Raw genomic sequence first — 21,012 nt, 5'->3', positions numbered from 1 at the left:
AGAATGATCTTGAAGGTCATGGTCAAAATCATGTTTGAGCGTAAACAATTCTATTCTTTTCAAATTCGCAAAAAATAGGAGTTTCCTTTTGAAAATTGATTTTTGATTCGCTGTAGCTTTAGTTTAAGTTTATGTTCAAGGTCAAATCCAATGTCACCATTGGATTCCTCGTCGAGTTACCATTGCAAAACTAACTTTGTTATCTATAGGTCGTGGCCTAGGTCATGCTCAAGATCATAGGTGTAAAATTTTCTGTAACTTTTAGGTTATGTTCAAGGTCAAATCCAAGGCCATTTGATAACATTGAATTTCGAGAGATCTCTAGGAGATTCCATACTTTTGAGATACCATGTATAGTTTTGGCTCTGTATGCATCACCAAGAACATTCTAACAATAAATTAATATATACAGGTGGTTACAAGACACGCGCCTGTTTTTCTATTTACTTTGAAAAATATTGTGCTGAAATGAATATCCATCGGCTCATCAGACTAACAGATACACAAAATTATCTAAAGATGTTTAGTTTTCTCGTGATTGTCGCTTACTCTTCAGTGCATACGCAAAAAACGTAGATCCCTCCTCGTTTTGAAATCAACAGTTTTTATTTTAAATAAATTTGCAGCAATTGTCATTGAAATGTATTTTCTTCGATTTTTTGGCCTATTCTGGGAACAAGCAAGGCAACTATATATTTTTGATATTTCTGAAATGTACCAGCCAAATGTATAATATTTGTGATTTATGCGATTTGTTCACCTAATTAACACCAAAAAATCGATTTAACTACAAATTTTGTATTCTATCTCTAACGGTCAACAAGATCTTTATTGCTCATTTACGAACGCAAACTCTCTTTGTATGCCCTGAGCATGCTATAAAACTTTCTGCTTGACATCTCTTTTCGTTTTTGAGTTTGACGGACAAACGCCATCAATATTTCTAACGGTTACAAACTCGGGACTAAAATTATTATACCTTGATATATATTTCATATATACAGGGTATAAAAATGGTAGATGTCTATGTAAAATAAGCAACTTAAAATGAGCCATTGCCGACATGATCATAATCAAGTTTAATTTACTTCAAAATCTTTCTATTTAAAACTAAAACTATATCCGTATCCCGACAACTTGATTTCGACCGACCACGACACAACACACAATTTATTATAACGTATTGATTCATTCGGTCCATGGTACAAATTATAACCAAATTATTATCAATATTACACAATTTATATACTTTGTTGTGTTTACAATCATAAATATCGGTTGTTGCAATATTTTAAAACAGTCAATTTTTTTAAACCACGTTTTAATAAACAGGTCAAATTTATACAGAGTGATTTAAAATAAATAACACTGTAACAGCTTATTCCTGGCACAAAAACATTACATAAATTTCAGATAAACGCCAATGACATTATTTCATTATTACATGGTCGGGAAACATTCAGAATAGCAGTGTACATAGAATTATAGACAGACTTGTGCTTGAACTTCAAAAAAGGCAAAAATTGTACAGTATATTTTCGTTTTTAATCAATTTGATCAACTTGAAACCTGAAGAAGTTCAAAACAGAGCAAATGTTAGTAACGATGTATTCTGGTGATTTAGAAAAGTGCTTTTATGAAGAATGTATCTACGTACTTATTTAACAACGGCAGCTCGAATCGGACAACTGCTCCGAGCAACCAACGCGATTTTACAGGTTCTAAGAAATAAAGACCTTATAACTCAGTAATTAAAAAAATTTGCGCAAAATTTCTTAATCCGTTTCTGCTAGGAGTGCCTGTATATTCTTTGTATTTTACAATAAATTTACTACGTCACCAACGTGGCAAACTGTGTCGATAAAACGTTTATAATCTATGAATTTTTTTTTAAATTTAATCATTGTAATCAGAATAATTATAGACATAGCTTTTAAAGAAGCTTTCACGGATAATATTATGCAATTTATGGTACAAAAATGAAATAAAATAGAATAATTAAGTATTGACCTGTCTCCTTAAGATAATATCCACCATAGTTGTTCGGTTTCAAATTTTTTTCCGAAGCTGTATTAATAAAACTGAATATATCGTAGAATAAAAAAAATAAAGCATAAAAATATACAAACTTATACAGGGTGTACTTAAGCTGGCTACATATGAAAAACTTTTTTATTATAAGGTTTACGAAAAAAAAGTTATTGTTTACATAAATCTTAGCTTACGAAAATATTAACATTCAGCTATTCACTGTTGATATCGAATGTACTGGGTGTCCCACAAATTGAAAAAATTTGACAGGAATGTTAATGCTCGTTTAGAAGATTTTCAGTTAGTTTAGTTAGTTTTTGCCTCAACGTATCCACTTTCGTGTTCCATACATGTAATTGTCTTTTTACAAAATTGATTAAATATACTATTACATATCTCGGGAGTGATTTCTTGAACCGTTTCCTTTAATATCTGTTCCACTGTTCATTAACATTCCTATAGAACTTTCTCAATTGTATACACCCAGTACATTCGATGTCAAAAGTGAATATAGATGAATGTTAATATTTTCGAAAGCAGAGATTTTTATAAAGAATAACTTTTTTTCGTAAACCTTATAATAATTAACCCTGTATATTTTTGTTTCATAAATACAATAAAATTGATTTTTTACAATTAATTTTAGACTCCTCTATATAAAATAAGAATAGTTATCGCTTATTGAACACTAATCTTCTTAACCAATGAAGAAATGAGAATATATTATACACAAAAGAGCTAAAGTACCTATTTTCTTATATTCATTGAATAAAATACACACATCTCTGTGTGTAACTTATCTTACATACTTATGCTCAAGTAAAGCAAGTTAAACCAATAACTAGCGGTATTTTTTACAACTCAGTTACATCATATTACAAAATGTACCTGTTTACGAGTAACGCCAGACGTATTAAATGTTGTAAACTATACACAGTATACACAAGTCCGTCTGTATGAAGTTAACACATGATCAAATGTTAAATAAAATATTTTCATCTGTTTGAAATATTTTAACAATAAAATCAAATGTTAATGCAGAGCATTCACACAAAATCATGCATACAACGATGTTACGGGCTCGCTAAACAACTAATGTCCGGATTGACGATGATCAAATACAATACCCAAGCCAAACCTAGTACAAACTCTAGTTAAATGTCATTTTTCATCGAAAAAAAACCTATTTACCGAAAGTTCCGACTAGTTATAAAACTGAAAATAATAAACCAAAATTATTATCCGATTGCCCTGACTATTTAGCGATTAATTCATTCGGATTCTCTATGGTGTACTAATCTAATAATCAGAAACACAAAACAATTGAAAGTTCGGCAACCCTTTTCACATTGCTTAGAAAAGTGGAAAATTGGTATATTGATCCTATGCATCTAAGGTTCAAAGTCACCTTCACAAGTCAAACAAATTTCCAAAAGTATATTATGATAAATTAACGGAGAGTGAGTCGATGTATGGATCAAAGTATTAGGGTTTCGTTAATTTTAAAAACCTTATTCTTTAGATACTAATGCCAAACAAAATTTCTCAAATTAGATATGGTTTTTTATAACCTGTATTAATTTCAACGAGGTAGTCATTTAAACAAAAAATATTTTCTATAAAATAAAAAGTACTTTTTGTTATTTACCGAACAAATGCTCCAAAAAAGTTATACGGGAAAACGTAACTTACCTTTTAGATGGAGTTCGTACAGAAATCCGTATAGTTACAACTAGTCTATTAATCTGTCAAACTTACCATATTCCTATGTTAAACTGTTATTTTCACCTGTTTATTTAATAACACGTTTTATAGCATATTGATTACTGTTAAGGGAACTTAAATTAAATTCATTGTTAATTGGCTCCCCGTAAAATTCCATGCTATTTTATAAATATCGGCCCTAAATATCAAGTATATATGTCTTACTGTATGTTCATCGGTTGTAAATTATAAAATATACGTACAAAAATATTCCCGGCAACCCTATTATAAACATTTGAACATTGACAGTAGAATTCCATTACTATTTCTACATTTATAGGTTATAATGACTTTAGAAGTAATTTGTTTATACTAACTGATAGCGAGTGACAAATTTTCAAGACTTTTCAATTTTGTTGAATTTTAATATTTTGTAGAAATATATGGCATAAATTTTCATAGCAATTATTTAATACTATAAAAGTTACTAATACTAAAATATCTTCAGAAATAGAAATCATCTAATAATAGATTAAAAATGTTCCTTATCTAGTATAGATATAGAAAATATTCCACCTTATTTCAATTACGCCTTATGTTTTTTTTTTAATACAAAACTGTTAAAAATCAAACATATTATGTATAGGAAATAAAATCTTACCTCATTGAAGGCCATACTTCTAAATGAATAAACCGGCAAGAAAAATAGTAGTTCTAGTTTCCCAAGTGTTTTTTTGTAACTTAAAAAAGAATGTAAAATGAAAAAGATAACAAGAATTGAGTCACTTGAAAATTGAACATGACACACACGACTTTGAAAAAAAAATTTATAACACTTAACAAATAAATAAAACTAAAAAAATTAACACTTTTTTACAACACAATATTTATACACACATTGTAATAACACCTGATTCGATCAGAAATCAGGCTAAAAGTTAACATTCCTCAGGTGTCAGTATACAAAATCAATTGACAATATTGTATAAAATAACACATTTATATCAATTTCATTTGAATTATTTCAACACGAAAATACCAATTTAAATATTTTTACAATATATGTATTTATGATTTTTACATAATTTTTAAACACAACATTGAAATGAATACATTGTATGGAGCCATTTTGCTTTGTTGGTAAATGGTGCGCTGACTGTCATATCAACTAAATTTATCAATCACTAACTTACCGATATAGTATTTGTATGATATCATACTTGACCGGGAATTTTAATACACATTTACAGTATAACATTACAAAATAAAAAGATTTCGGTCTTTAATATTCAGTTATATTTATTATATTTGTTTTAATACAAATGAAAAACTTATTATCGAAGATAAATTCAATATCCTCAAATATACAAGTCAACATAATGAACATATGCTAAAAACATCTAAAATTTAACTTGAACTACGATTAATATTAGTTACTTATTCTTCTGTTTAAAAAGCCACATTAATTAAAAGATAAAAGTTTATTTATTGAAATATTAATATGAATAGCATTTAACCTACCTAGTAAAGTATCGAATTCGCCTCAATGCCCAATTGTTTCATAATACTTATACTTTCAAAATGATAGTAGTTTAACAAATGTAAAAAGCTCATAGTTTTTAAATTGAACTGCAAAAATTGAAAAAATTCGGTTTGGCTAGTTTTGTAAAAAGGTTAGAATTGCAAATTTTTCGTAAGGCTCACTAGTTGAAGCTACCTACAAATTTTCATCTCTATCTTTTATTTTTTTTTGTAGAAAATGGACACCAAAGTTTTGCCCTAATTTGCTTTTTCACGAAAAAACAATAATGTTTACGAAAAATTGTTGCAAACAAAAGTTGTTTATTTTTTATAAGTAACATTTTAACATTTAAACTTTTAATCTATCGCTAACGGTTTACCATAAGAAAATAATTTCATCTGAAATTGTTTTGATAAGTAAAATCGAAATTACAGTCGGGGGCATTCAAGATTTAAAAGTTTTCCACAGGAGAGTCTCCCGAATGTAATGCCAATTTTACTTATCATAACAATTTCAGATGACTAATCTAATCTAACTTAAATGTTCGTATCAAAGGAGGGTTATTTGTTTAGTACTGTAAATTCAATTGAAATAAAAATAACTTTTTTCACAATGATAAGTAATTAAAGGTTGGGGAGTCAATGCAAAAAATTTAGCCTCCTCTGAAATGTATCCGATCAGAGCACCTATTAAGTAGAACATATAGTCTCGCATTGGAGTACAAGTTTAATTTTGTATGTGTAAAAGTATAATTTTTTATGTGTTTTTAAAGTATGCCCTCCCTTAATATACAGCATGTCCAAGAAATCCTTTAGCAAATACAAATATTACCGATATGCCCATATAATACATACTATATAATTTGCTCCTCATTTACGCATGGGTAAACAGTGATGATTTTTTATAAGGAACATTTTTTATTTTTAAACTTTTGTTCTATCTCTAATGGCTTACAAGACCCAATTGACCTATGTTGCTTATTTACGAATTCGACCATACTTTTTACGTCCTAAATTCGCTATAAAATTTCAACTTGATATCTCTTTCCGTTTTTGAGTTATCGTGTAGACAGACAGACGGACAGAAACCGAAAACGGACTAATTAGATGATTTTATGAACACCTGTACCAAAATTTTGTTGGTAGCATCAATATTTTCAAGCGTTACAAACTTGGGACTAATATACCTTGATATATTTCATATACTTGTATAAAAAGCGGGATCAAATTTAAGTGATTTGGGTAAGAAAAGCAAAATTAAGAATAAATTTTGATTGCATAATTTATAGGTATTTATTTATGAATTATGTATTATGTTAATGAATATTTTGCATGTTAAAAATGAATAAACATAATCGTAATCTCAATTAAACACAAGTGAAAACAAACAATTGACTGAGTTAATTGTTGAAATACCATGTATAAACTGTGTTGATGAAGCAATCGTTTGTTTTTTGTCGTCATGTAAAGAAAAAAAGATATCCACTTTTAAATAGCTACACACACACACTGATATTCCCATATTAATGCATACTATAAAATTTGCACCTAATAAGCACCCTCGTGGGTAAACAGTGATGTTTACAAAAAAATGTTTCAAACAAAAGTTGCTTATTTTTTTAAAAGGAACATTTTTACAATTGACCTATGTTGCTCATTTACGAACTCGACCTCACTTTTTACGTCCTGGGTACGCTATAAAAATTTCATCTTGATATCTCTTTTCGTTTTTGAGTTATCGTGTTGACAGACAGACGGGCAGACGGACGGACAACCGGAAATGGGCTAATTAGGTGATTCTATGAACACCTATACCAAAATTTTTTTCATAGCATCAATATTTTTAGGCGTTACAAACTTTGGACTAAACTTAATATACTATGTAAATTTCATATATACATGGTATAAAAAAACTTTTGAGTGAAATTAATTATTACAAAATAGAAAATTAAAACTTATCTTTTGTTATCAATTAATTACCTACGCTACGATACCATTTAAGTTGTTAAAGGCATCTCTTACTATTGAAAATTGTTCAGATAGTTTATAGATACCTAATTATTTTATATGGTTATGTTATTAAACTAGGATAAATGTTATTAAACTAGGTCGGTCGTTAAACTAAAAATATGTATACATAAACTGTTTGGCATTCTGCATTTATGCTTTATAACAATATTCGATTTTCCGGGATTATTGTACGCAGTGCACACAAGGTGATATGTTGGTACCTGTCTCCAGAAAATACGAAAGTACTACTTATTTTTACCAATTGTCGCAAATATGTGTACCATCTAATGACACTGTTCAACAAAATTTGATTTTTTTTTGTCACTTTGATGAACATTTCTTATAATTTTTTGGATGCTGGATTCGAAATCGCATTCAGAATTTCTCTAATACATAAAGTTTTCGAAATATTTATACCTCAACAAGGGAAAAATCCGTTTTTGGGTTATATTCGACATTCCGTAATACCACTATGTAATAATTTTCTCATATGGAAATTGGAAGCCTCTCTTTTCCTGTGCTGAAGTAATTTTCTGCTCGGATTTGTATTCAGCACGTCATAAACCTTTTAAAAAGTAAACTCATGCTTCTTGGACAGAACTTGTGTTTATCAGTGTAATATGTTTTGTGTTTGAGTTCACCCATATATCGTAATACTCATATGGTTAGTTGGTATGGGACGGAATGTCCCAACATTACGGTGCCGAAAATATAATATTCTCTCTACCCTCCAAAAGATGTTGATCACAATGCGCATGCTGGTCAACTAGGCAATTCTCTAAAATAACAGTAGCAAATCCGCAGAACATTCTTAGTCACCCTTCCAACTCTCCGTACAAAGCGGCAAGGGGTCATATAAATTTTTGAGCCATAGATTCCAAAACTAGAAATTACAAGTTTTCTAATAAGCACGATAAGATTTTAGATAACGCCTATTTTCATAAAATGAGGGCCAGGTGAAAAAACGCCTAAAATATGGAAAAAGGGCTTATAAGAAGGAAGTTTCAGTTTTTGAGTAATATCAGAGAAATTGCCGTGCGTTGATTATTTCCGGTTTTAAATACAGAAGTGTCAATTTTGCTTGGAAAGCGAATATCTTATCTCAAAAAGCTCTTACAGAAACTTTTTTAAGCTCATTTTCAAGAAAAATAAACAAGTTTTCCAGTGGTCTTAAAAAGTTTATTGTAAGCTAATTTTGAAAATTTTTGTACGCTTCTAAATTTTATGTAAAATTTAGTGATAACATTTCTCACCCTTATCATATTCCATGCAAAGCGGCAAAGGGGTGAAACCCAGTTTTACATTCCATGCAAAGGGGTGAAACCAATTTTTGAGTAATTTATTCCCAAACTAGAAAATACAAGTTTTCAAATTAGCTAAAGTATCAAATTCGCTAGAGCTGTAAAATTTTCCTTTAATACTTTGATTCAGTATAATAATAAAAGGAATGGAATATTTTTATACGACATGATGTGCATGAAAATTTAGGTTAAAAGAGTAATTCATCTAAGAACACATGCAACAAAATGTATAATGCGAAAGGATATAGAATTTCTACAACTGTTATAATGAAAGTAAGACTTTCCTCATTCATAACTTTACAGTTCAGTCGTCGAACAACAGTTTATAGGTACTTCTAGCCTGTGCCCGTGTGTGTATATTATACAAATAACTATTTGTGATGATAAAAGTTTTTAATAAATTTCGTTGATAAAATTTCGATTTTAGTTGTTCTGTTGCGTGGTAACAAGTGGAATTTCAAAAGCACATTTTTAATAAAAATTTCAAGACAAAAATGTATACCTATTTATAACAATGAGTCAGGCAGGTATGAGTAAAAAATAATCAAAAAAAGATATTTTAATAACTTTCATAGTAAAAAATGTTAAGTAAGAAAAAATTTAGATTATGATGGAAAATACGGGAGAATTATTACACTTTTCAACAAATAATAATGTCAAATTAAAATTATTAAGACTAAAAACCAAAAAAATTACTGACGAATTAATTTTACAAGAAGCTTTCCCATTTGCAAAATTTTGTGAAACAACAAGTTTACCCTCCAATGAAAAAGAAGAAAATAGCAATGAAAATACAAAATTACAAATTAAACAATCAGTGAATAGGAATTATTTAACAAGTGAACGTATTGCAGCCATAAAAAAAGAAGTTGATGAGGCAATTCGACAACGTAAAATATTTTATTTATGTGGACATTTTCGCTCAGTAAAACGTGCATTATTAAAACGTGGATGGATTGAGAAGATCCAAGTAAAATCACCAACAAGATTAGCGAATGACTCAACTCAATTGGATGATAGCAGTCGAAATGAGAATGATGCTTTATTTCAAAATTTACCCACCCAACAAGCTGGTGAATCCTTAGATCAACATTTAAAAAAGTGTGAAATGGCTATAAAAGCACGATTATTACAATCGCATCCAGCAAATTTATATTGGAATATCCGAAAAGAATCATTAGCCTGGTTAAATGCAATACCTCGTGATGCATTGATAAATCGTTTTCCAAAAGTACGTTTTACCAGTAAAGAAGGCTTATGCGCAATTCTTCAACAAATGCATTGGTTTACTGAGCCGGGTGTTGCTGTGATTAATTTTCCAAGATGCTATAATCTATCGTATTCGGACCAATTAGTATCATTTATTGATGATTTCCGATTAACAGCATGTATGAGCCTTTTAAAAAATTTTCTAGCTGCGGTGACCCATGATGGTGAAATTGCAGTACGATCTATTGCGGGTAGTCTTCCGATATCCGTAGTACATTTTGCAATTGATCGTTGTTTGGAGTACATTTCAACAGCCGAACATAAAGATTTAGATATTGATTATCGTAAAGTCTGGGATCATGAATGGGAAAACTTTTTTGCGTCTTTTGATGCATTTGTTAATCAAAAGAAGCGATTTTTACATAGAACTGGCGATGAAAGTATCGACGAGCTAAAGGAACGAATTACATACGCTTTAAAAAAAATGATACAATATTGGCCACAATATAATTTAGACGGGATGCGAAATGTTTGGATAGTTAAACCTGGAAATAGATGTCGAGGGCAAGGCATCATAATAATGGATAAATATCAAAGTATTTTAGGATTAGTTTTAAATTGCAATCCAAAAAAACACAGATATGTAGTTCAAAAATATGTTGGTGAGTTGAAATTTTAAAATAATTGAAAAACAAAAATAAAATACAGCTGGTTTTCATGTTTTCCTAAATTTTATTTAAAAAATTTTACCTGTATATTGCTAAAATGCTATAATTAAAATACCCAGATATTACATGAGTTGGCCATACCTGTAATAGGTTCACTTTAGCATGGGCCTGTGAGTTTTTTGGCCTTAAGTGAACTCTATGGTTATAATACGCAGGCGTTACACTGTTTGGTCATATCTGTAATGGGAACGAGCTAGCATGGGCCTTCGGATTTTTTTGGTTAAAAAACTCTGGTTAAAAATTGAAATATAGCTATGAGTTGTCCGCCTATAGTAACCGATTTGCATACCAAACCCATTTAATAATATAAAGAGAGCGAAATTCGATTTCTCACAAAACATTGACCCCCTTCACATCCTCTTAATATTATCAGATCAGATTAGTATGATAATAAGAATATAATAAACCAATCTATTTATCAAATTATATCCTTCTACCTATATCTTACAATTTCGGAGAAAAGCACTGAAAACCTCAGGGAACAAAATTGCTCAATTTAGTTTCCAGAGATTTTCTACGAAACTATAAAATATAGAATGTTGTTTTGTTGGTATAGTGGCCTCGAGATGTTGATCTGTATACAGTGTGTTCATTTCAAAAGTATTCACCATTAATAACTTTTAACCTGATGTGATTATTGTTGTGAGTGGAAATAAGTCGTCGATTTCTATATCGAGGGTGAAGTTCATAAATGGTACCTATCTAGAGAATTTTAGGTTTCACCTCTTAACCACTAGCCACCTCAACTTTGAAATTTCAAATGATACCCATCTGCCTTGTGAACATACAATTCTCATTAGTTTCTAAGATAGACTACACAGAAGATTGGAGGTATGAATTCCATCTTTTGAGTTGTCTATCTTAAGAACCAATTAATTGATTTCATTTTTTTAATCATGGGTGAAGAGAGAATTGTATGCCCTTTCAAATGAGGTATCACAAGGTAGAGGGTACCATTTTAAATTTCAAAGTTGGGGTGGGTGGGGTGAAGAGATGAACACTAAAATTTTCTATACCTACCATTTTTTAACTTACCCGTCGATATCTAAATCGACGTGTTATCACTCAAAACAATAATCACATCATCTCAAGAGTTATCAAGAGTGGACATTTTTGAAATGAACACCATGTATATCTGCAATCTATAATTTCATACCAACCACATTTAATAATTTTCAACGAATGTTTTTTCAAGTTTCGTTTCCAGGGGTTTTATAAATGAAAATGTAGAATAGAAACATTGTGTGGAATAATTTACAATATTTTAATAGTTTTTAATGATTTTTAGAAAGACCTTTTCTCATTTACGATACAAAATTCGACATACGGCAATGGTTTTTACTAACATCTGGCCAACCATTAATTGTGTGGATGTACACGTAAGAAAATATATGGTACAATTGCAATTAAAAACCCCATCCCTACAGAATTATTATAAAGAAAGTTTCTCTGGCTATCATCAGCTATAAACTGATGAGATGATATAATCTGTTTAAACAAATTAAGTAATTAATTAATTTGTTAATAAGAGATTTGCGAATTTTTTTATAAAAATAGTCAATAAAAGTAGCCTCTTTAAGTTTCTGACGGAAGTGGATTATTTTGACTTCAACACGACCAGGTTAGAAGCAAGATTTTCCCATCTAAGTGTGAGAATGGGTTTTTAAACTGCAATTTCAATCTTGATGTTTTATACCTAAATTATGAATTTTAAATTTTATGATCAAATTTTTTGTTTCAGAGAATGTTATTTACGCTTTAGCTCACAATTATTTTCTTTAAACGACTTTCACGAAGCAATTCATTTAACCAATAATGCGATTCAAAAAAGATATAAAAATCAAAATAATCAACAAAGAAGTAAAGAATTACCCGATGAAAATATGTGGGATTGTTATACATTCAAAGCGTACTTAAGAAAAATTGGTCAGTATGAAAAATGGGATAATTTTATTTATCCCGCTATGAAAGAAGCTATCGTTGGTGCAATGTTGGCCAGTCAAGATAATATGGACCGCAAGGGTAATTATTTTGAATTATATGGTGCAGATTTTATTTTAGGGCAAGATTTAGTGCCATGGTTGCTTGAAATTAATTCTAGTCCTGATATGAGTAGTTCAACTTCAGTTACAGCAAGAATGTGTCCACAATGTCTGGAAGATGTTGTTAAAGGTACGTCTTTTTTGAATTCAATGTATCTTAACTATAGCATTGAGCCTGATAGCTAATACAATTTTCAAGTGAATCGCTTCATGAATTTCGAACCTTGAAAGAATTCGAATTTTCAAATTTATAGTTTTACTTCTAAAAAATTATAACCATTACCATCATTTTGGTGGGACGCTTTATTTTGATGCTCTGAACACAAATAAAAGTACTCTAAATAAATTTGATTTTTTTATAACCATAGCCAATAAGTTCTACTTGTTCAAATAGACCTGGTAAAATATCCATGAATAATTTTCGTATAGAAAATTTTTGCAGGATCTCGTTTAAGAAATGCTCCTGAATGTAAAAGTGCAGATTGTCGGTGGGTATTATATATAATTGGTGTCAAAATTAACAAAAAATGTTCGTAAAATTAGAAAAAACGCGATTTTTACAATTTTACCCCTCAGAAAAGTATGAAAAAATCAGATTTTGAATATGTATAAAATTTTTATTTGTAGTATAACTCAACAATATCCCGCAAAAATTTTTGGTCTAGTTGCATTTTAAGTGCTCGATTGTTAATTGTTAAGAAAGCGTGCGAAAACCACCCAAAAATAACGATTTTCTGTTCTATACATGCTAGTAAGATGGGATTTTCTCCAATCGACTCAAAATAAAGTCAAATTAACAGAAAAGTTCATTTTCAATGAAATTGTTCAAACTTGTCTGTTAATTTGACTTTATTTCGTATCAGTTGGTGAAAATCCCATCTTTTTTGATAAAAATCGAAATCAACTAAAAAATCAAATCAAATTATTTAACTGTAGAAAGTTATTCTAATTTTAAATAGATGAGAAAAATTTAAAAAAAAAAATTAACTTGGTTCTCTTGTTAACTCCATCGATGAACACATTTTATTTTGTTTGTGCTCATGGTATAATAATTTATTCCTATAATTTAATTACTTGTTTAACAGAACTTCTTTGTGTTTGTGTTGTCTTTTAGTTGTAATTGATCGAAAAGAAGATCCAACTGCAGATACTGGATTATTCGAATTGGCTTATAAACAACAATGTCCACGACCACCAACATATCTTGGTCTGCAACTTACAATTCGTGGTAAACGTATGTCACGCCAGAAAATATTTAAAAATTCAAGACCCATAGAAAATGTGAACATAATTCATGAGAACTTTGAAAAACTATCAATTTCACCAAGCGTTCAGGATTACCAAGGTCCAATTATTGGCGATTTCATTGAAGAACTGAAAGAAGAATCAAAAACTATGCTAAAAGCATGTGATTCAGAGAAAATACCAATTCATCGTCGAAAGAAAATGTTGAGTTGTGTGCGAAAAAATCGAACGGTACACCATATTCAACCTACCATTAATACAATAACAATGAAATCAAAATCATTCATCCAATACCCTTTCTCATTTAACAGCTCAAGAAAAAACATCCTAAAAAGATCCATGTCATCCAAACCACAGGAGACGTCCAATGTGCAGAAATTGAATTGTTCTGAAGCAACGGATAGTAAAAAATCAATTAAAATTAATCGTTATATGTCATCAAAAAGTATAAACGGAGGCCATAATTCAACCACCAAATCAATTTTAACTAAAAAAGATCTAGAAATCAATACGAAAACGACAGACGATTTAGTGAAAACAGTTAAAAAGCCAACATGCCCAAGATTAATACGATCAATGTATGATCATACACATTTATCAAAAAGTCTTTTGAATAATTTCTTAACTGTTGGATTAGACTTTGATTCTAAAGGAGTGATTAACCCTTTAAGAGTAAGTGGAACTGCAGCTACACGACCGAACTCAAAAGTCAAAGCTTAATCAGTAAAATCATTCATTGTTTCATTTGTATATTGCATTAATGTATTGTACATACAAATTTGAAAATAAAACACATAACAGCGCATGTTAAGTGTGGCTAACGGTATTTAGTGTATTCAAAGCACATTTTATTTAAATTTAGCTACAACAGGCCAAAAAAAACTACATACAAAATTCATCGCATCTCTACTACAGTCACTTATTAAGCTAATTCAGTGTAATAATTGATTTTAAAATTTTGAGCTCTTTTGGTCTATTCTCTTTGATGCAGTGTGTTAGCTTGAGTCCGCCTCAAAGGTGAAAGTAAAAATAAAACTATGCACCTCAATCACCAATGAAATATGTATTTGTAAATCTATGGGTCTTTATTAAAATAACTAGCTACAAAAACACCTAGAAGAGCGATTTGTGTAAAAAATTTTAACATGGCATGGAGCTGTTATCTTACTAATGTGGTCAGAGTTAAAAAAATTATACTTATTTACACGGTATGGAATCGAAGTTAAGGGAAAATGAACTAAAACTTTTGATCTAATTCAAATTTCAACAAAAACTACCAGAACTTGAAATATTCATGTGCCGGATTATCAAAAAAAGTTACAGCGCACTAGAAAACACAAATTTCTGATTTTAAACTTGCTAAGAATTGCATAGTTCGTGAATCATCTACAAAATATAAAATTATACTTCTACTACCTTTATACTTGAATGAGGATCTTATTTAGCACTGGCTCGATATCTTGAAATTATAAATTTCTTCCAAAAGACCTTTTTCATGAAAAACAGAAATGCTTTTTGATAATTTTGTATGAAAATATATATAGGTCGAGTAGAGCCTGTAACTCAAAAATTACGCATTTTTAACAATAAAAACACTATGAAAAAAATTGTTAAAAAGTATTTACAATATTTGAAATATTTTAAAACGATTTTTTTTGGCTCCATCGCACACGTAATCTGTGATGTCAATCCGACAAGCAATAACAATAAAACAGTGTCAACAGTTGTATTAATATATCACTATTATCAACTTTAAATGACGTCAAATCAACCTTCGTGTAACATCGTGTGTTTCCGGATCGTTTTCGCCAATTTGAATTTTAAAGATTTTCATTGTCTGTTTTTCTCGGTCATATGGCTTCAAAAAAATCGGGGGAAAAAATTAGCCCATTTATCAAGACATTTACTTTCATTTAAAAAAAAAGAGGAAAAATGTGAAAAAGGTCTAATGAGGTTTATGTCACTTCATTTTATTAAAATAAATCATAACCATGTTAACGATTCAAAACAAACAAAAAAATAGCAAAGTGTACGAAATAGCATTTGACAACACATCTTTTATTAAAAAGAACAAAATTTTACGTAAAAATGTCTGTAATCAGTGCAACAACGAAATGATTGAATAAAATACATTGGCAGAAACAGGGATATTACTTTAAAAAAACGTAAAAACATGGTATCCACATCTTATCCAGAAAATATACTTTATAGTAATTTATTGGACATAACAACAATCAACAAACTCACTGGCGGACAAACGATAGTAACTCAAGGGAAACGTATTCCACCACGTATGAATGATTTAAAGAAACGAATTGAAAATGCATTAATACGTGGAAAAGTTTTTATGGCGAGTGGATCATGCAACACAATCCGCCGATCATTATTACTTCGAGGATGGCTAGAAAAACGTCCAGCAAATGATAAAAAGAATGTTTCAAATGTTATTTCGTACACATCGTTAACTTCAAAACTTGATACTATATTTGCTGAGTTTCATTTTGAAGATCGTACCGATCAAGAATATTATGAACGAGTTCAAGCAGATATATTATCAAGTTTATTAACAAATGTTGTGCCACGTTTTTGTTGGAATTGTCTTCCATTCACTAAAAATAATATGCTGCCAGAAAGTACAATAGTGAATCGTGTGGGTTCTTCATTCACAAATAAAGAATTCATCTCACAACACTTGTCTGAATTATCGAAAGGGAATAGTCCAATGATTGATATACAGTATCCACGTAGTTATGCATCATGTTACTCCGAGCAGTTTGTTGAATTCAAGGACAATTTTCGTTTAACAGCATCTATGAGCTTATTAAAAACGTTTCAATATCGTATTGAACAACATTCCATGAGTAGCATATTTGACGAAAATGGAACGTTAGACATGGAAGTAATTGAAACAGCGATTAAATATTTAATGGAATATTTAGAGTTTAAAAAGCATGAAGATATTGACAAAATTGATGATTCAAATTCATTAACGGATCTTGATAATTGTGATTCGTTTTTGGAGAAATGTTTTCAATTTGTTCATCGTGGAAAATTATTTGATAAGCACTTCAAACTTAGTATATCTAGTTTATTGAATATTATTCGTGATTTATTAAATATTGTGGAAAAATATTGGCCGCAATATCATTTAGATGGAATGCTTAATATGTGGCTAGTTAAACCAGCATATGGTTCGCGAGGCAATAACATTCATGTGTTATCCAGTTATAAAGATATACATAGATTAGTGACAAAACCAGACCAACGTACACGATGGGTCATTCAAAAATATGTTGGTAAGTTTTTGAAGTTTCCCAAAGATTTCTTACATCAAACAAAATAAAGGGAATATTAATTTTTCACACATTGCATTTACAAATACAATTACTATTGTTGACGTAAGTAACAACAGTTATCTTCAGTTCCTTTTGTCTCAACGTATCCACCTTCGCGTTTCACACACGAAATTTTTATTTTACAAAATTTTTAAATCACTCCTTAATATCTCGGGAGTAATTTCTTGAACCGTTTTCCTTATTATGTGTTCTATAAATGGTCTACATTTCTAAATGACTATTAACATTCCTAGCGAACTTTTTCAATTTGTGGTCAACCTGTAAATTTGGCACTCCTATACATTACTTATATTTTTCTAACCAAAGAAAAAATTTACAACGGGTGCTAAATTTACAGAATGGGCGACTGCGTTTTTTTTTAAACCAAAGAGGTTCAGTTGGTGACCAATTTATAGAATTTATTTGATATAGCGTACTAGTTTTGATGACTTATGCCAAATTCATCAAACTTGTCGGGCGATGCGTTTAATGAATTTGTTTGATATAGTATGTAGACGAGTGGCTCTTTTTTATTTGATTTTTCTTGTTTTAGAACAACCTCTGCTCATTTACAATACCAAGTTTGATATACGTATTTGGTTTATTATAAAGTCAAAGCCATTTGAAATATGGGTGTATAAGTAAATAAATTAATAATCACCTTATGTATCATAATTTCTTTATCATTTCAATCTCAGCATGCCATAACTATCCTAACAAGTTTCATTTTTCCCCAGTTTGGAGGACAAGAAAGTTAGAAATGGTCTATTCAGACTGTCTATCGCCATTGGAAAGTATCTTGGGGTGTTTATAAAAAGCTAATCTTTGAGATGATAAAGAAAATTTGATTAGCTCTAATTATTTTAACAGCATAAGTCTAATCGTTCGACATTTTGGATGCAATTTAAGAGTACATAACTAAAGAAAAATTTAAGAATAAATTAACTGAAAATTACAAAATTAAAAAAATCCCCGACAAATGTAGTTTTTTCCTTATAGCTAGCTCTCTCTAAATAGACCCGCTTTTCTTGAAATATAACTAAAAACACTCTCCATTTAATTACCTTTCAAATAAACCAAAAATCGGTTCATCCGTTTAGGAGCTACGATGCCATAGACACACACACGCAGCGATCTAATAACACGCCCTTATTACGTTGGGGTTAATAAACATCAGTTATTCATAAATTAATGATAACATAACTGGACATCAATTTGATCGATTTATATGCTTTTAAAACTTATAAAGTTTTTAGCAAACAATCATGGAATGTATTTTTTTTTTTTGTATTTCCTTATTATTGTGTGTTAATTTGTTTTCTAAATTAGACCAAAATGATAGACGATAAAATATCGGATAAGGTACAGGGAGGGGAAGCCAAAAGAAAGAAATAAATCTGACGGGTGTGCAAATTTCTTCTTTTTGATACCAATCAAAGCAAAGTTAAAAAATCCGTCTAATAATGTTGAATTTTTATCAAATATTATTTTTTGCTTCAAGTAATTAACACCTTCCTTTAAGCGTTAATTCGCGAACGATAAAGCTAACTTTCTTTTGAAATATTTTGTTTATATTTTTATAGTAGTGCAGTCGATGAGCGATATCACTTTGCATTTTAAATTACAGTAAAGTTATTTGGTAAACATTATCGATATAAAATCCTAAAAGTATACGCAAGTTTAGTCTTGGAGATCTCGTTTAGTCCTTTGTGAACCCAGAAAAGTCATAGTTAACATTTCAAAAATACTTATAGATAAGTAAAAGTAATATCTTAAAGTGAAACGGTTTATATGGGGGTACAACTTAGCCAAGTTTCACTTTAAAATCATGTTTTGTATTTTATATATTTATATTGAAATGCAAAGTGATGCCAGTAATCGTTGACTATCACCCGTACTAACAACAATTTTTATTAATACTTACATTTTATTTCAGGGAATATTATTTACGTTTTTCATCACGACCATTTAATTTATCTAACTATCATGAGTCCATACATTTAACAAACTATTCTGTACAAAAGAAATATAAAAATTGTTATTTTCATACTGATTTACCAGAGAACAATATGTGGACTAGTGATAAATTTCAGGAATATTTACAAGATAATGGATATTCCAGTATATGTTGCGAAAATATACTGACAAAAATGTCTAAATGCATTATTGGATGTATATTATCAATTGAATCAAATATAAAACGTCGTGAAAATTCATTTCACTTATATGGTGCTGATTTTATATTGGATAAATTATGTTCACCGTGGTTAATTGAAATTAACTCTTATCCAGATATGTCATATTCAACAGAGGTTACTGCCAATTTAGTGCCAAAATGCATGGAGGATTTAATTAAAGGTATTTATATTCTGCAAGCTTGTATAAACAAATTTTTCTCAAAGGACTCAGCATTTATTGAAATTTTGAAGTTGGTCTGCATAAGACATTGCATGATCATTTCGAAGTCAGGAACATGGTTCATAAATAATAGGTTGATAGAATCTTCTCTGCGTGATTCCGACTTGAACTTGATCGAATTTTAAAGTAATTATCTTTATTATTTTACAGTAATCATTGATACCCGAAAAAATCCAGCAGCATCTACTGGAAATTTTGCATGTGTGTTTAGTGAATCATTAGTTCATAACATAGATTCATCTGATCAAATTGATTTGCGTATTGACGGGAAAGGAATACAAATTGAGAAACATATGATAGCAAACGATGTTTTCACTGATTCTGGCATAATGATATTGCCAGGTTTAGAAGACTTTACAACAAATAGACTCTGTTTAAAACCAATAAAATCAATAGACGTTGTAAATAATAAAACAACTAAAGGAAAATACGCCACACATTTACGGCGCATAAAAAAAACAGCACATTTTATTTATGAACCAAATGTTGTCAAAAAATTAACAAATAAGGATCCATCACGAAAGATTGAATTGCAGCCAATACCATCGTTTCAGATCGGTTTGTTGAAAAATCAAATTACAGCCGCACATTTAATGTGTTCACAAGAAACTTTTAAAATAAAAAATGATAGTAACGGCTTGGAACCAAGAACTGTAATGGAAATGACCCAACACATATACAGTGACATGAAAAATAATCAATTGCAATTAATTTTTAAGAATGAAACTATGAATTTACCATCACCATTTCCCACATCAAAAAAGAATATACGTAGTATAATTAACAAGCGTAGTTTAGTTAATGTGTCGAAATTACCATTACATTTGTGTAACCCTAAAATGGATTTACATGCGAAAAATACAAATAAAACAAAGCGAATATCAAAGAGTTCTAAATTAAAGAGTTCTCAGGATGCAAACAGTACTGGCGATCAAAATATATTAAAAAGTGAGCCATCTTCTCAAATTGTCAACGAACATCCTAAGCCAACAATTGATAGTAAAAAGACTGCTAAGACAACAAGTAGAGCGAATTGTGTCTTAAAAAATATTTTACAATTAAAAAACAATCAGCAAGTTGATGCACCAAAATTATATAAAGAAATTCCAATTACAAAAGTGAATTTTGATGGTCATACGTTAAATCAAAATATCAAAAAACAAAATGTTATTACTCTTAGACGAAATAAACTGAAATTGTTTTATCAAAAACCTGACGGCATTGTTAATTGAGATATCATTATTTTTGTTGTATAAAATTTTCAAAAAGTTTAAAAAAAATTAGCAAGCATATTGTATATGTCAACTAAATAAAATAATAAAAATTGTAACTAAATATATATTTTATTCATTAACACAATCATTGAACATATTATTGACCTATTTAAATTACACAAAAAAACCTAGAATTTGTTTACTTGAAATTTGACACTTTTCAATATAGTCCAAGAACTGGCCGATTAAATATC

At 29.7% G+C, this 21,012-nt stretch overlaps 3 protein-coding genes across 3 annotated transcripts in view; 2 read left to right on the top strand and 1 right to left on the bottom strand.

Moving 5' to 3' along the window:
• LOC123290888 (serine/threonine-protein kinase 25) overlaps positions 1-4,562 on the bottom strand; it is a 107,077-nt gene extending 102,515 nt beyond the window's left edge. The window contains exon 1 of the mRNA XM_044871250.1: positions 4,397-4,562. Coding sequence (XP_044727185.1) covers positions 4,397-4,411 — 15 coding nt within the window. The 5' untranslated portion in view covers positions 4,412-4,562. The remainder of the gene's footprint in view (positions 1-4,396) is intronic.
• Positions 4,563-9,081: 4,519 nt separating this feature from the next.
• On the top strand, positions 9,082-14,596 carry LOC123292465 (tubulin glycylase 3A-like). Its single transcript, XM_044873145.1, has 6 exons — positions 9,082-9,094; positions 9,386-10,438; positions 11,793-11,883; positions 12,246-12,676; positions 13,661-14,022; positions 14,103-14,596. Exons 1-6 carry the CDS (start codon positions 9,082-9,084, stop codon positions 14,181-14,183), a joined length of 2,031 nt encoding a protein of 676 aa, XP_044729080.1. The 3' UTR covers positions 14,184-14,596.
• A 1,368-nt stretch (positions 14,597-15,964) lies between these two features.
• LOC123292460 (tubulin glycylase 3A-like) lies at positions 15,965-20,776 on the top strand. Its single transcript, XM_044873132.1, has 4 exons — positions 15,965-17,087; positions 17,680-17,767; positions 19,063-19,484; positions 19,695-20,776. The coding sequence occupies exons 1-4, from the start codon at positions 15,965-15,967 to the stop codon at positions 20,774-20,776; spliced, it is 2,715 nt and encodes a 904-aa protein (XP_044729067.1).
• The last annotated feature ends 236 nt before the right edge of the window (positions 20,777-21,012 follow it).

The sequence above is a fragment of the Chrysoperla carnea genome, chromosome 1 (genome assembly GCF_905475395.1).
Source record: "Chrysoperla carnea chromosome 1, inChrCarn1.1, whole genome shotgun sequence".
Classification (NCBI taxonomy): domain Eukaryota; kingdom Metazoa; phylum Arthropoda; class Insecta; order Neuroptera; family Chrysopidae; genus Chrysoperla; species Chrysoperla carnea.
Note: the sequence above shows the minus strand (reverse complement) of the source record. Positions and strands in the feature narration are given on the sequence as shown.

What these genes read in the sequence shown, in the direction of transcription:
- LOC123292460 (XM_044873132.1), top strand. Translation starts at nt 15,965, where the DNA reads ATGGTATCCACATCTTATCCAGAAAATATACTTTATAGTAATTTATTG. An exon ending in TTTGAAATATGGGTGTATAA is followed by an intron (nt 17,768 to 19,062) that starts GTAAATAAATTA and finishes ATTTTATTTCAG; the next exon opens with GGAATATTATTTACGTTTTT. An exon ending in CATGGAGGATTTAATTAAAG is followed by an intron (nt 19,485 to 19,694) that starts GTATTTATATTC and finishes ATTATTTTACAG; the next exon opens with TAATCATTGATACCCGAAAA.
- LOC123292465 (XM_044873145.1), top strand. An exon ending in TTAATTGTGTGGATGTACAC is followed by an intron (nt 11,884 to 12,245) that starts GTAAGAAAATAT and finishes TTTTTGTTTCAG; the next exon opens with AGAATGTTATTTACGCTTTA. An exon ending in TCTGGAAGATGTTGTTAAAG is followed by an intron (nt 12,677 to 13,660) that starts GTACGTCTTTTT and finishes GTTGTCTTTTAG; the next exon opens with TTGTAATTGATCGAAAAGAA.